The 13,226-nt window shown below is 39.2% G+C and overlaps 1 protein-coding gene across 1 annotated transcript; it reads right to left on the bottom strand.

Moving 5' to 3' along the window:
• Positions 1 to 247: 247 nt before the first annotated feature.
• LOC131323402 (uncharacterized) lies at positions 248 to 4,948 on the bottom strand. The gene is made up of 8 exons (XM_058355173.1): positions 4,691 to 4,948; positions 4,526 to 4,588; positions 4,238 to 4,304; positions 3,950 to 4,050; positions 2,001 to 2,045; positions 1,591 to 1,911; positions 1,190 to 1,292; positions 248 to 476 (listed from the first exon to the last, which is right to left on the bottom strand). Exons 1-8 carry the CDS (start codon positions 4,835 to 4,837, stop codon positions 394 to 396), a joined length of 930 nt encoding a protein of 309 aa, XP_058211156.1. The 5' UTR covers positions 4,838 to 4,948; the 3' UTR covers positions 248 to 393.
• Between the last annotated feature and the right edge of the window lie 8,278 nt (positions 4,949 to 13,226).

The following is a 13,226-nucleotide window of genomic DNA, read 5'->3' as shown; positions in this document are numbered from 1 at the left end:
AATTTGAGTATTTCGCCCTTGTTCTTTCTGCTCTCCTCTCTCCTACAACCTTTTTCCATATCCCAATTTCCTTTCCCCTTTCTCTTTCTTCCTTAAGCCGAGCTGCTCTCTCTCTCTCTCTCACACAGACTGCCAGGCCAGACTCTACTTGACTAAAAAATGGTAGTTTTTTTAGTCACCCATAAAAATACATTTGTATACTAGGGTAATTAGATTGATCATGTTGCTCCAATAAAAAATGTCGATCAGCAAGAAATAACGTTACGGGAGTCGGATTAAGTCAAAGTAATATATAGTCAGATCAGAAATCATACATCAATTTGGAGATCATAGTACCATTCAAACTTAACTGACAATTTCAAGAGACGAAACCTTCAACTGGAAAATCAAAACCTACTTAAAATGAAGTTTCCATACCTCTCGTACATTGGAGGAGCCATCGGCTACTTCAGCAACCAGGCAAGCTTCCATAATAGCTGGAGAAAAGAGGATCATCTTATCAACTGACTTGGCCACACAAGCTATCAATCAATGCATTCTCATAATGTTCAGCAGCAACGTTTGGACAAACAATGTGTTCAAGGGCAGACATAATTCAACTGTTGACTTCATTACGACATAACCTTCTGAGCATTCAAGCAACAAGTTGAAAAACCTACACCTGCCTTGATGCTCAGACATGACAACACAAAGGGGCAAAATGAACTGCAATGGATTTTCCCAATCAAACACTTTTTTGGCATAAAAAAATTCATTATGCCCGCGCCATATAAGATAAAGAACAACTATATGCATCTCCAACTGACAATGACCTTTAACACTTCGGTTACTTTGTTCTAATAAATACAAAATCTGTTCAAATGATCCAGTACATAATATCGAAAACTATGTACATCAATATGTGACAATATAATCATTTTGTCAATACCCACAGGCCACAGGTAAACCATATTGGTTTGCCTTATTGCTCTCATGCATATGCGAACTTGGAAAACAAAAATGATGGTCTATGACCAAATTGTACATCTCGAATTGAAATAAAAGGCTAAATACTGTACAAATCAGATGTCTCCTGCTATTTGTAGAAGTGTTCAAAACTATAACCTTTTACAGGTACAGAACAGAGGAAAAGAAAACTGGCAAGACCTACTAAGAAAATCATAGGAATGAAGGCTGAAGCTAAGCTCACCATCTTTCTCCACCAAAGAGAGAAATCGCCTCGACCCTCCTCCTACTCCGAAGTAATGCTTCTTGGCTGCCATGTAGACAACTCCATTTGGACGATTCAAACACTACAAAGTTACAAACAGATTACTTTAGAGCCCAAGTTGCAAGACCGTAGGTAGTGTTTGGTTTTATGGAATTGAAATGAATGGATTCGGCATCAAGTTCATTCAATAATGGATTGATAGCTTTAGATCGTGTATGTTTCTGAGAATAGTTAGATCTAGACCTTCCATATAGTTTGCTACTTAAACACGAAGTTTAACAAGTTACAAAATACATATTTACCATCTCCATTCAATCCTCCATCTCAAATCCACCATCCAAAACAGAGCGAAAAGACTCAGAGACTAGATAGGAAACTACCTTTTTAACAAGCTCATAAAGATGGGGCAGGGCAGATACGGAATAAACTGTCTCTGCCATAAGGATAATATCATAACCAACAGGCTGATCCAGAGATGGGCAACAGTTCTGCTCCTTTTCATTGGTCCATGTATGAGGAAGTATTTGATGAACTTCACTCCAATCACCAGCAAAAAAACGAAATTCTGCATCTGTATTCCACTCTCTCACATCTGTAGCGAAAGATGGAGACTTCTTTAGACAATTAGCATTTACATTGGGAATAGTGAGGCATCGCAGGACCTCAGCATTAAAATCCTGGAAATGAACGACAGCAGCACCCTGATGCAACAAAACAAGATGATGCTAAACCGAAAGATAATTTTAGCTACCCAATCCCAAGCACTAAACGGAATAGACACAATAATTACCTCAAGGCCCATCCAGATTCCAGGAAGTCCATGACCGCACCCAAGCTAAACCGCGTAAAAATAAACAGAGTCAGAAAAGCAATAGAGAAGATCAAACCGAGAAAGACATAAATATCACTTTGAAGCAGTGACATTGTTCATAGTTCATTGCTAGCTTTCTAAAGTCAATTCAAAGTAGTGATGCAAAGACACTTCATAACCATTACGTAGAACAAAAGATCCATTACAGTGGTCTTAAGCTTCTCTGGATTTGGCAAACATATTCCCCTTTTTGATTCGCAATGGGTTGTGACTTGTGAGTCTGTCTCCACAATGGGTTGGGCTTGGTTTCACATGCTCTCCGGATGAGGATTCTCCCCAGGCAGAAGGGTTTGTACCCTTTTGAGCTGTCGATTATCAAGGATTTCAGTCTCCGAGCCAACAGGTAGAGATCAGACTGCCGTCGCTTGAAAGACCGGCAATGGTGGCTCCCTTTGCCTGTTTGCCATGTGAGAATGGTCCATTAGGAGGCTCTATGTCTGCTGCATAGCGGCGAGGGTATCATTATTAAGCTGAGTTGCTCAACAATGACGGGCCGTTACGCAATTGTTCTACTTTATCGCCACTCAAAGTCTCAACGACTTAAGACTAGTGTCCACTTGAGCGATTTTTCCTTACCCTTGTAACGACACCATTCTTCCCCAACAGAGGATAATCTGAGTGCAAGGGATTCGGAGCAGACCTCAGTTTATCTTTCGACTATATGGTGGGCACTGCAATGGCTCAATATCATGGTCACCATTATTCGCTAGAGGGGTCAGGAACTGCGACCAGATCAAACAATCCCAATCCTAGATAGATTGCAAACTGGCGTGGGGATTCCAGTGATCCGACGATGAAAACAGCACAGCCAAAAAAAAGGAGGGTGGGGGGCGTACAAACCCTTCCACCTGGGGAGAAGCCTCCTTCGGAAACTGAAATCCTTGATAATCGATCGCTGAAGTTTGCCAAAGCTCTGTTGCACAATGGTTTCCGCTAATTTTGTGATGTAGGACGATTTTAGGACACTTAGAGTATTGCCGCCTACAATAGGAATTGTGGTGGTTTTGGGTGGGGAAACAAGAATATTACTTGGATAAGTGTGCAAAGAAGAAGAAAGGAAAGGAAAGAATGAGAAGGGGAAGAGAGAGATAGAGGTGTTTCACCGTCGCAAGAATTAGGCGGTTTCTACAGGAAGAACTGCAGCCCAAACCCTAATCACAATGGCCTCAGCCTTGTAAAACTCAATTCTTTAATTAACTCTGTATTGGAAAGAAAGATAACATCCATACTTATAGGCTAAACAATGGCCTTTCAAAGTCCTAGACGTCTAAGTGACATGAACCTTATCAATGAACACATTTAAAAAGATAATGAATGAACCTAGATATAATGCATACATTGAACCTACTAGCAATTAGATGCAAAGAACTAAAATGTGTTTAATGCATACATTGTAACATGTGTTTAATACATCTACATGAATACTAATGCAAGTACTAAATTCATGATGACCCATGAACTTCCAAACTACCATGGATGACCCTTGAACTACCAATGACACTTGCTCTTGGGACCAAAAAGACTTCTCGATGCTTGTGTTGCCAATAGCCTTTGGTTTAGGCTCCCAAAGCCTACAGGCTTGTTCATTTGGAGGCTTTAAAACCCCTGTGCACTCTATCTCTCTCCACTCAAACCTCCTTCAAAACCCAAAACGAACAAGTCCTATGAGATTTGTCTAACCACTCCATGGCCATGTCATCATTTTGACAAGAGTTGCCAAACCAGAGCTACATGATTGATGATTTCGGCCACATTTTACCAATGGAAGTTCTTGTGTGAGCAGGAAACCAATGGGAGTGAATGAAAGATGATGAAATCTCGTAGACCTAGCATAACAGAATATAGTCACCTCAACGAGAAGAGCCCACCTCTAACACCCGCTTTCCATTAAGTGATAAGCGCCCATCTTGCAACTCCGATTGTAGCGATTTGACTAAATCCAGTGAACCTTCCCACAGTTTCAGGCCACCTACACCATGATCAACCCATGTCATTTCCATTCTCTTTGGTAATCTAGCACTCAGTTACCCAAATAGATCATGTAAATTCCATGAACATATATGATATATCATGCATTCACATCTGTGAGTTAAATCATTTAAATTCCATAAAAGCACAATGTGAGGTCATACGTAGAGTGAGAATTTCCTACAAACCTTCATATTTACCAGGGACCAAGTCAGAATTTGATAATTGGAAAACCTCCTGAGTACTCACCCTACCCTACCAGAGATGGAAAAAGTTAGGCTTAGTCATTTCCATTAACATAGTTCAATCTCACTATTCCTGTATTTTCTATGTTTGGTCGATAAGAAAATGGAAGAACATTGAAACAACTTTAAAACTTAGAACATAACAATTGCTAGCTCATTTTAGTTTCTTTCCATTTCCCCAACCATGCCTTTTCAATTTACAGTCATAATTGAGGAAAAGCAAAGGATTACCTTGAGCAATGTAAGTCCACTCAAATCCACAGGCTCCGCTGTGTATTTGACAGATGAGGAAACCTATTCGAAATGAAGAACCCAAAAACCCTAGATGAGATATATATACAGCATAAACAGTAAAAAGATACTAGTAAACCAATGACGAAACTTAAAGAATAATACCTCAGAGGGAAAAACTTCAACACAAGCAGGAAGGGGAAGCAGCAGGGGCTTCTCTGATGAATCAAGATACCCAAAACCTAATGGGATTTTGTCCCCAGATGAAGAGAATAGACTAAAAGAATCGAGTCCTGATTGCCTTGCCGCCATGAGCTCCGAACTTCTGTCGCAGATGCTCCGTGTGAGCAACGGTCGGGCTCAGTTTACAGCAAGGAAATTCCCTGTTCGCTCCGGTGTTCTACTGCAATAAGAAACTGATTTAAAGTATACCAAAATCACTAGTGGTGTTAAATTTATAGACCTCCCCTAAGGTTTGTGATATGACATTGACCCCCTCACTTTTGAAACTATTATTAAGATCCCCTTTCGTTAACTAAATCACTAGCGGTGTTAAATTTAGCTATTGAAGGGGAAAAAAGCCTTTCAAAATACATTTTGTTCCTAGTCTTTTGATTTTGTCCTCAATTCTAGAGCTATTTTACTTACTAACAAATATTAAATACCATTCCATTAGTTGAGTTTGTGGTGATTTAGCGTTGCTTATTATTATTTGTTTATTTTAACAAATATTAAATGATTTAGTGTCTCTAACAAACATTAAATGTCAGACCTGTGTATTTTATTGGGATTGTATGTGCCTTTCTAATCTCCTTTGAAGTATTTTTAGACTTTTCTAATTCTTCTCAATTTTTTTGATATGATTCTAATTCCTCTTATTGACACAAATAAATACAGTAACAAACACATATTTATACAAAACTAACAAGAACAAAAAAAAAAAGATGAAATTAATTAGTTAGGCCAAATCACTCATATCTCAACAAATGAAATCTTAATTTCCATTAAGGAAATTGATGTCCACACTACCCATTTCTTCACCTACAGTCCTTTTTTTTGTCTCTATTAGGGTGAAGTTATTAAAATGCCCATGTACTTTATAATGTACAATATTCAAGCAATGACATCTTAACAAGGGTATTTTAGTAATTTTGCCCTAATCGAGAAAAAACAAAAAAGGAGTGTAAGTGGAGAAATGGACAGTAAAGAAAGAAGAATAGTATTTTGAAGGGCATTTTAGTCTTTCAAGTGTTAAATTTCACACAATGTGCCGCCGACGGGCACAATCTTTCTATCTCACGAAACCCTTGAAAACCAATGCCATTCGCCGTCAGCACCACCGTACAGCACGCAACCACTGACTGTACTGTACATGCCAACGACGCCTCAGTCGGTAAGATCGCTTTATCCTTCTCTGCCCAAAACCTTCTCTTTCATCTCCTCATTCGGAACAGATAGACTCATCTAATTTCTCTACTTTTCAAACTTATTTTCTGATTGAGTCCAACCAGTCTCCCCCTCCTCCTTTACTGGTTCTTGATTTTGAACACCGTAGCAGCATAGGGTTTGAGGTAAGTCACATAATTTGTTGGCGTGTGCTTAAGCGAGAGCATGTTCCAAACACATCCCAACCTAGTGAAATCCGCGAAAGCGAGGATTGAGAGCGAGAGTGCTAAGTATTTTTGAAGGTTTATGTGACTAGGTTGAGCAGTTTCCAAATAGTAAACACCTGCCCTAGCGGAATTGCCACAGCCATGCCTAATTATGTCCCACAGCACAAAAGGTGCACGCACAACCATTCTAGCACAGACATAGCAAACGAAAAATCAGGTAGGAAGCAACACCAACCCAAACCACGCAAAGAAACTGAATTAACGCTATAGCTGCATCCATTCTCGCAACCCAAAATATAGTGTTTTTTGCTTCACAGCAGAAGGCCAAAGAAACTAATATAAACACAAGGTAAAAAAAGAAACACGGCCACAAAAATCGCTAAAAATGAAGCAAAAATTTCATTTCCTAATGCACAGATACGTGAACTTGCATATTTCCTTAATTGTCAAATTGCCATGAAGCAAAGTCCAGCATTCATCCCCTAACAAGCCTCCCACAACTAAAAACAAAAAAAAACCTAAACAACACACCCAATAGGAAAAGCAGCAGAAGCCAGATTTTTAATGCTTAATAGTCCATAATCTTCAATAAACTAAACCTCGACTCCATAACAGAAATAAACGTAGCTTTGCAAAGATGACAAACAGAGCAGACCTGACCTTGGTAAAGGCAATACACCCAATACTCTATCCTTGTTTGAACACACACACACATATATACATGCACAATAGACCAAAATCAGACTGCACAACGGGAAACCTAAAAAGATACCGAGTATGACTTTGGATTCAAAAGTTAAGCAATTTATTTTTTCCCCTCTTTGATTTTTCCTGCGCATTCATTTTTTGGCCATTTGTTCCCCGTTTATTTTTTGGGCTTTTTTCCCGTGAAAAGCTAACAAATGCGGGATCTTTTCCAAATATAAAAAAACCAAGCACAGGCTACCATTTCAGTTACAAAGCCAAATCGACAACAAAGACCCTAAAATGGGTTGATGCGGACAGGCGACACCATGGCTAAGTAAACAGCACAACAACCAGACAAAGAAACCACAGCAAACACTCACCCAATCGACAAAGCGCACACACCCTAACCACAAACAACAGCCCAACTGCACCGACCACACACAACCACAAACGCCCTCAAACACCCACACTAGGGGTGATACCGGTCCGGTTTGGATATTTTTTCGGTCGAAACCGGTTATCTGGTTTGAGCATTTTTGAAACCGGAACCGGTTGAAATAAAACCGGTCCGGTTTCGACCGGTTCAACCGGTTTCGGTCCGGTTTATTCGGTTAATCCGGTTTTCATTCATGGGCCACATTTTGGGCCCAATACATCAAAAAATTCACAATTCAACTCACAAAAATTCATAATTCAATACTCCCTCCGTCCCTTTTTAAATGTCCTGCTTCGTAACTCCAACTTATTAAAAAGACATCATCATTATACCTTTCACATCAACTTTTTCCTCCATTTTCCTTACTTACCCATCATCATTACACTTTTATTCACTAACTTTTCAAAATGGAATCTACTTTTAGGGACAAAATAGACAATTCACCAATTTTTACCCACTAACTTTACAAAATGGACACTTATTAAGGGACAACCCAAAATGAAATACTGGACTGTAATAAAGGGACGGAGGGAGTACTTTTTTTTGGGCCCAACGAAAAAGGATCAATTTTGAGCCCAATACATCAAAAAAATCCCTAAAAACATAATTAAGCCCATTACACAATTTATAGACTTTTAAATTACAAACCAAGGGCCAAGCCCAACAAGAAAAATAAAATGAACGTTCAACATTTTTAGTTCAACAACACAGCAAGCTGCGGCCAAAAAAAAATGCATCCACCAGTAGCAACATCCAACAGCATCTACCATTAGCAACATCCAACAGCAACCAGCAGCAACACAACACCACAGCAGCAGCAACAAAAAAACACGATGCAGAAACACAATGCTTCCATATTTCAGCAGCACTAATAGCATAAGGAGGACACATTAATGCCAAAAAGTCAAAAACGAAGCCACCAAGGGCATCACGAAAATATACTGCTGAAGAATTATAAATGACTTAAGTCTGATACAGTGATACTCCTTCATTTTCAAAAATATTCATATCCAGCCAATAATCACAGGAACAAAGTATTTTAATGACTGAGATAGTTTAAAACATATACTCTAGCTAGTGTAATCAAAACCCACATTTCTCAAATGAAAAGAAACGAGTACAAAGCCAAATCAAACCCAGATTTCATATACTCTTGTTCTGATTGCTCATCCTAATTGCTCCAAACTTTGAACAGTTTAATACAAAGCTGAATCAAGTCATGATTTCTTACATGGTTCTTAAGATGTCACAAACCAAAGAACGCCTAATTCTAGACCCTTCACTACTAATTTTCATATGCATCTCAACTTCACAATAAAACCTAATCATACAATGATCTTCAACATGGTTCTTCAGCTATCACAAACCAGAACAATCATTGAATTCCAGCCTGGACAACCAATTCCCGTGTACAGAAAAATGAATAAAAAGGAAAGTGACACATGATTCGAACTTACCTCTTTGTTCTTCACTCCTTTCTTTTTATCACAAATAAGTGACACATGATTCATCCTCCTTCAATGCTTCCAAAACCTCTAAAGATGACAGAAAAATTTATAATGCAAAACAAGTTAAACCACGAACTGAAAAAACAAAACTCATGCAGTTAAGCTATAGTTAAAAAGAGTATTACCGGATTCAAGTGCCTCCACCTTATCAAGTGCCTCTCGAAGAGATATTTAAGTAGGACTCCTCAACCAATTTTGTGCACAAATAAGGGCCTCCGCTACTTTGGGAGAAAGAGAGGTCCGGTATGGATCAAGAATACGTCCTCCCGTGCTAAAAGCGGATTCGGATGCAAGATACTGGAATAGCTAGAATGTCCCGTACCATTTGAGAGAGAATGGGATGCCTAGGAGAATTAACTTTCCACCAAGCCAACACATCAAACTTATCACCATGAACTTTAGAGTCTTCCTTACTCTCCAACCAATACCTCTCTAACTCCGATTTGCTCACCATATTATTCTCCTCTTCCATGTGTCGCTCAAATTCATCGTCCATTTCCTCACAAAAATTCATATACTCCTTTGAATTCTTCTCACTTCTAAAGGACTCACCAACATTTTGTGTTTTCTTATGTTCAACACTCTTCTTTTCATACCAATTAAAAAGCTTTAGCATCCCCTCCTTTATCTCAATAACCTTCTTTTCAACAATACTTTTTTCATAGTGTTTGTTCAAGCTCCATCTCACATAAACAAATTTGTAACGGGGATCAAGAACATTGGCATACAACAATAAAGAGTTTATTTTGTCAAACTTACCCCAATACTTGTCATACTTTTTGTTCATGCCACTAGCCAAAACCTTCAACTTAGGGTTATCACTATCTTCCAACTTAGCAATTGCAGTTTTTATGGTCATGATCTCTTTGAAAAATGTATTGCATGTCACATACAAAGAACCCCAAAAATTTCTCGGTTAGAATGTAAAACACCTTAAGAATTTCAACATACATTTCCACAACATTCCAATCATCACTACTAGGAGTACCATGTGTTACATGTTTCCCTCTCCCTTTCCCTTGGCCCCTCTCATGTTGTTTCTCGAGATTCATAATGTCACTTAACCCACCATGTACTTCCCCTTCCAATTCATTATCTACAGATTCTACACTAATCTCATCCTCTCTAACACCAACAATAAGTGAGAGATTATCTTCATCTTCCAGTCTCTCAAAAGCTTTTTGAAACATCAAAGCTCTTTCCAACATAAAGTATGTTGCATTCCAACGAGTAGCAACATCTAAACATGGCACAAGTTTAGAAACAATTTTTTCTTTATCACAACATGATCTAAACTTGGCATACCTTTGCGGGGAGGATCTCACATACCTCACAATGTTGCGCACCCTTGCAATTGACACGTCAACATCTTTCAACCCCTCACGTACAACCAAATTCAATATGTGAGCACAACACCTAACATGTAAATACTCGTGGTCTAGAATAGTGGTGTCTCTTTTCTTGGTCTTCTTCTTCAAAAAATCAATTATGCCATCATTGGATTTTGCATTATCGATTGTGATTGTTAAAAATTTGTCAATCCCCCATTCCACCAAACATTCTTCCACCACCTTACCAAGTGTCTCTTCCTTGTGGTTTGGAACTAAACAAAAATTAAGAATTTTTTTGTGAAGCTTCCAATCACAATCAATGAAATGAGCAGTGAGACACATATAGTTAAGATTTTGAAGAGAAGTCCAAGTGTCCGTGGTAAGGCAAATTCGTTGGTCTTTAAGTGCTCTTTTCAAAGATTTCTTTCGATCTTGGTATATTTTCATACAATCTTTTGCGACCATTAATCTACCTGGCGAATTTTTCCACTTTGGTTGCACCGCGTATATGAACCGTTTAAAACCTTGACCCTTAACAAAACGAAATGGCAACTCAGCAAGAATAATCATTTCAACCAAGGCCTTTCTACATGCCTCCACACTAAAGCTAACAGAGGTAAGCTTTGGAACCGCTCCGGTGCCTCCTCCATTCACGGGTTCAAACGCTAGGGTTTTTTGTCTCTTACCTGGGTTCTTCTTCAAATTGTACTGGCTAAACTCATATTGTCTACATATCAACTTAATATGTGTTTTCATTGATGATGTCCCATTAGAATTTGAATCACAAGTATATATTTGGCCACAATGGTTACAAACAGCCTTTTGCTTTTGTCCTTTAACCTTTTCCAATTTTTCAAAATGATCCCAGACTTCAGACTGATTAGCCCTACGTTTCGGACTACGTTTCGGACTCTGTTCATCCACTGTGATGGGTTCATTATCAACATTATTAGATCCAATACCAGTAACACCAGAATCATCCATCTACAAAAAAAAAGAAAAAAGAAAGAGCAGAAACAAGTAAACAACAACAGATCAAAAGCCGCCCCTCACAGCAAAAACAACAACAGATCTATTCATACGAGATGAGACAGCCGATGAAACTGTAAGGACTTGCAAAAGTTCTGATTAGAAAAAAAAGAGAGCAAACAAACACACACACTCACACACACACAGACCTGTGTGTGAGTGGACGGAGTGGGAGACAGCCGGCTGGATCGCCTCATGGATCGCCGGTCGTTCCTCGTCGTTGACAGGAGAAGAGAGACAGCTTGGCCGAGGAACTTGTCGTTGATAGGTAGGAGAGAGAGAGAGAGAGAGAGAGAGAGAGTCAAATCATGGGTGGGATCAGTGAGAAGTGGGAGTTTGAGACAGAGTGGATTGTGAGTGCGGCGTAGAATGAAAAAAATTTAGGGCTCAATTGGTAAAGGGTTACTGGGTTAATATATGTATGTATAAATTAAATTATATTATATATATATAACCGGTCCGGTTTCGACCGGTTTTTAGAATACGTAAACCGGAAACCGAACCGGAAAATCGGTTTGTAAAAATTTTAAAACCGGAACCGAATCGAAATTATTCAACCGGTTTAAAAAATTCGGTCCGGTCCGGTTTTTCCGGTTTCGGTCGATTTTCTGGTTTCGGCTAACACCCCTAACCCACACCGAACTCGCGGGAGCATAAAAGAAGGCAAGAAAAACCTAAACCACATATCCAAAAACACTCACCTCCTAGACACGCCGACGTCAATCCACGCAAAAGAAGAAGAAGAGGAGAGGAGAGAAAGCAACACAACAACCAGACAAAAAAACCACAGCACCCAATCGACGGGCAACAAAAACCTAAACCACAGATCGGAAAACACTGACCTCTAAGACGAGCCTACGACGATCCACGCAGAAGAAGAAGAAGAGGAGAGAAATCAGCAGCAGAAACCAACCATAACCCACCTCCAGCGCACAGCATCTCCACCAGCCGCGTACCAGAGCAAAAAGTAAGGAGAAGCCGAAATATATCAACACACGAGATCAGAAGAGAGATCGGAGAGGAAGTTGGGAACCCAGCAAAGCCGTAAATTGCACATAATCGAGGGGCAAAATTGTCTGAAATTGAAAATTCGCAAGCCAACCTCCCCTCCCGGCAAAGCTGTAAATTGCCCAAAATCAAAGGGCAAAATTGTCCGAAACTGAAAATTGGCAAGCCATAACCTCCCCTTTATTATTCACGGTAGGAGACATTTGATTCTAATGATTTTTCCTGCCTGTAAACCGGTAAGAGTTGGCGGAGGAAAAGTTGGACAGGAAAGGGAGTCCGGCTCCTTTCCAATCTACAGGGAATTGGAGGATTCTCCAATTGCACCTTATATTGCGACAAATGGCATCTAATGCATTCAATGGTCAGTATTAACCTACTAACTCCCTTTCCAATTTCAGATCATCTCGTACTCTACGGGCACCCAATTACTCCCAAAATTTCTTAACGTCTTCTTCTTCTTCCCCACGTTAACCCAGACCCTTAAGGTTTTCATCTCTCCATTACCCATCAACGTGTTCTTCTTTTTAAAACAGAGCATCTCATTTTTGCAGCAAGTTTCATCCCAACTCTCTTTCGATGTCTGATTTTGTGAAGTTGTAATTCAATTTGTAAGTATTTTTATTTGGATTCATGGATCAGAGATTGAACGCCTTGGGTGAAATTTATAACTCCTACCAATAGTAGTGCTATGAATTGAATTGATGTTCCTGGCTCTGTGCTTGTTTTGCTGGAAAAAAAAAAAACAGAAACCATGATGAAATTACTAATATAAACATCAGTGGAAAAAAATTTCTCGGAACCTACATGATATCGATGAAAGAAACCATGCTGAAAGGAGCAATCTCATCATATAGAAGAGCAGCACCAAATATAATTGGTTCTCTGTGATGATTAAATCCAGTAAAAACTGCAAGTGGGCGGTACTCTTTATTCGTTCAATAGGTTGTATCAAAACTTAGAACATCACCGAAATAGCTGTAATCGATAATCATCTTTGCATTGCCCAAAATATGTTGGTGATTTTCTCTTCTACATCTAATTGCACTGCAGAGTAAAAGGAGGGATTTTCCAGTGTTTGCTTCTCAAAAT

The sequence above is a fragment of the Rhododendron vialii genome, chromosome 4a (assembly GCF_030253575.1).
Source record: "Rhododendron vialii isolate Sample 1 chromosome 4a, ASM3025357v1".
NCBI classification, from domain to species: domain Eukaryota; kingdom Viridiplantae; phylum Streptophyta; class Magnoliopsida; order Ericales; family Ericaceae; genus Rhododendron; species Rhododendron vialii.
The sequence above is the reverse complement of the archived record's forward strand: the minus strand, read 5'-3'. Positions and strand labels throughout refer to the sequence as shown.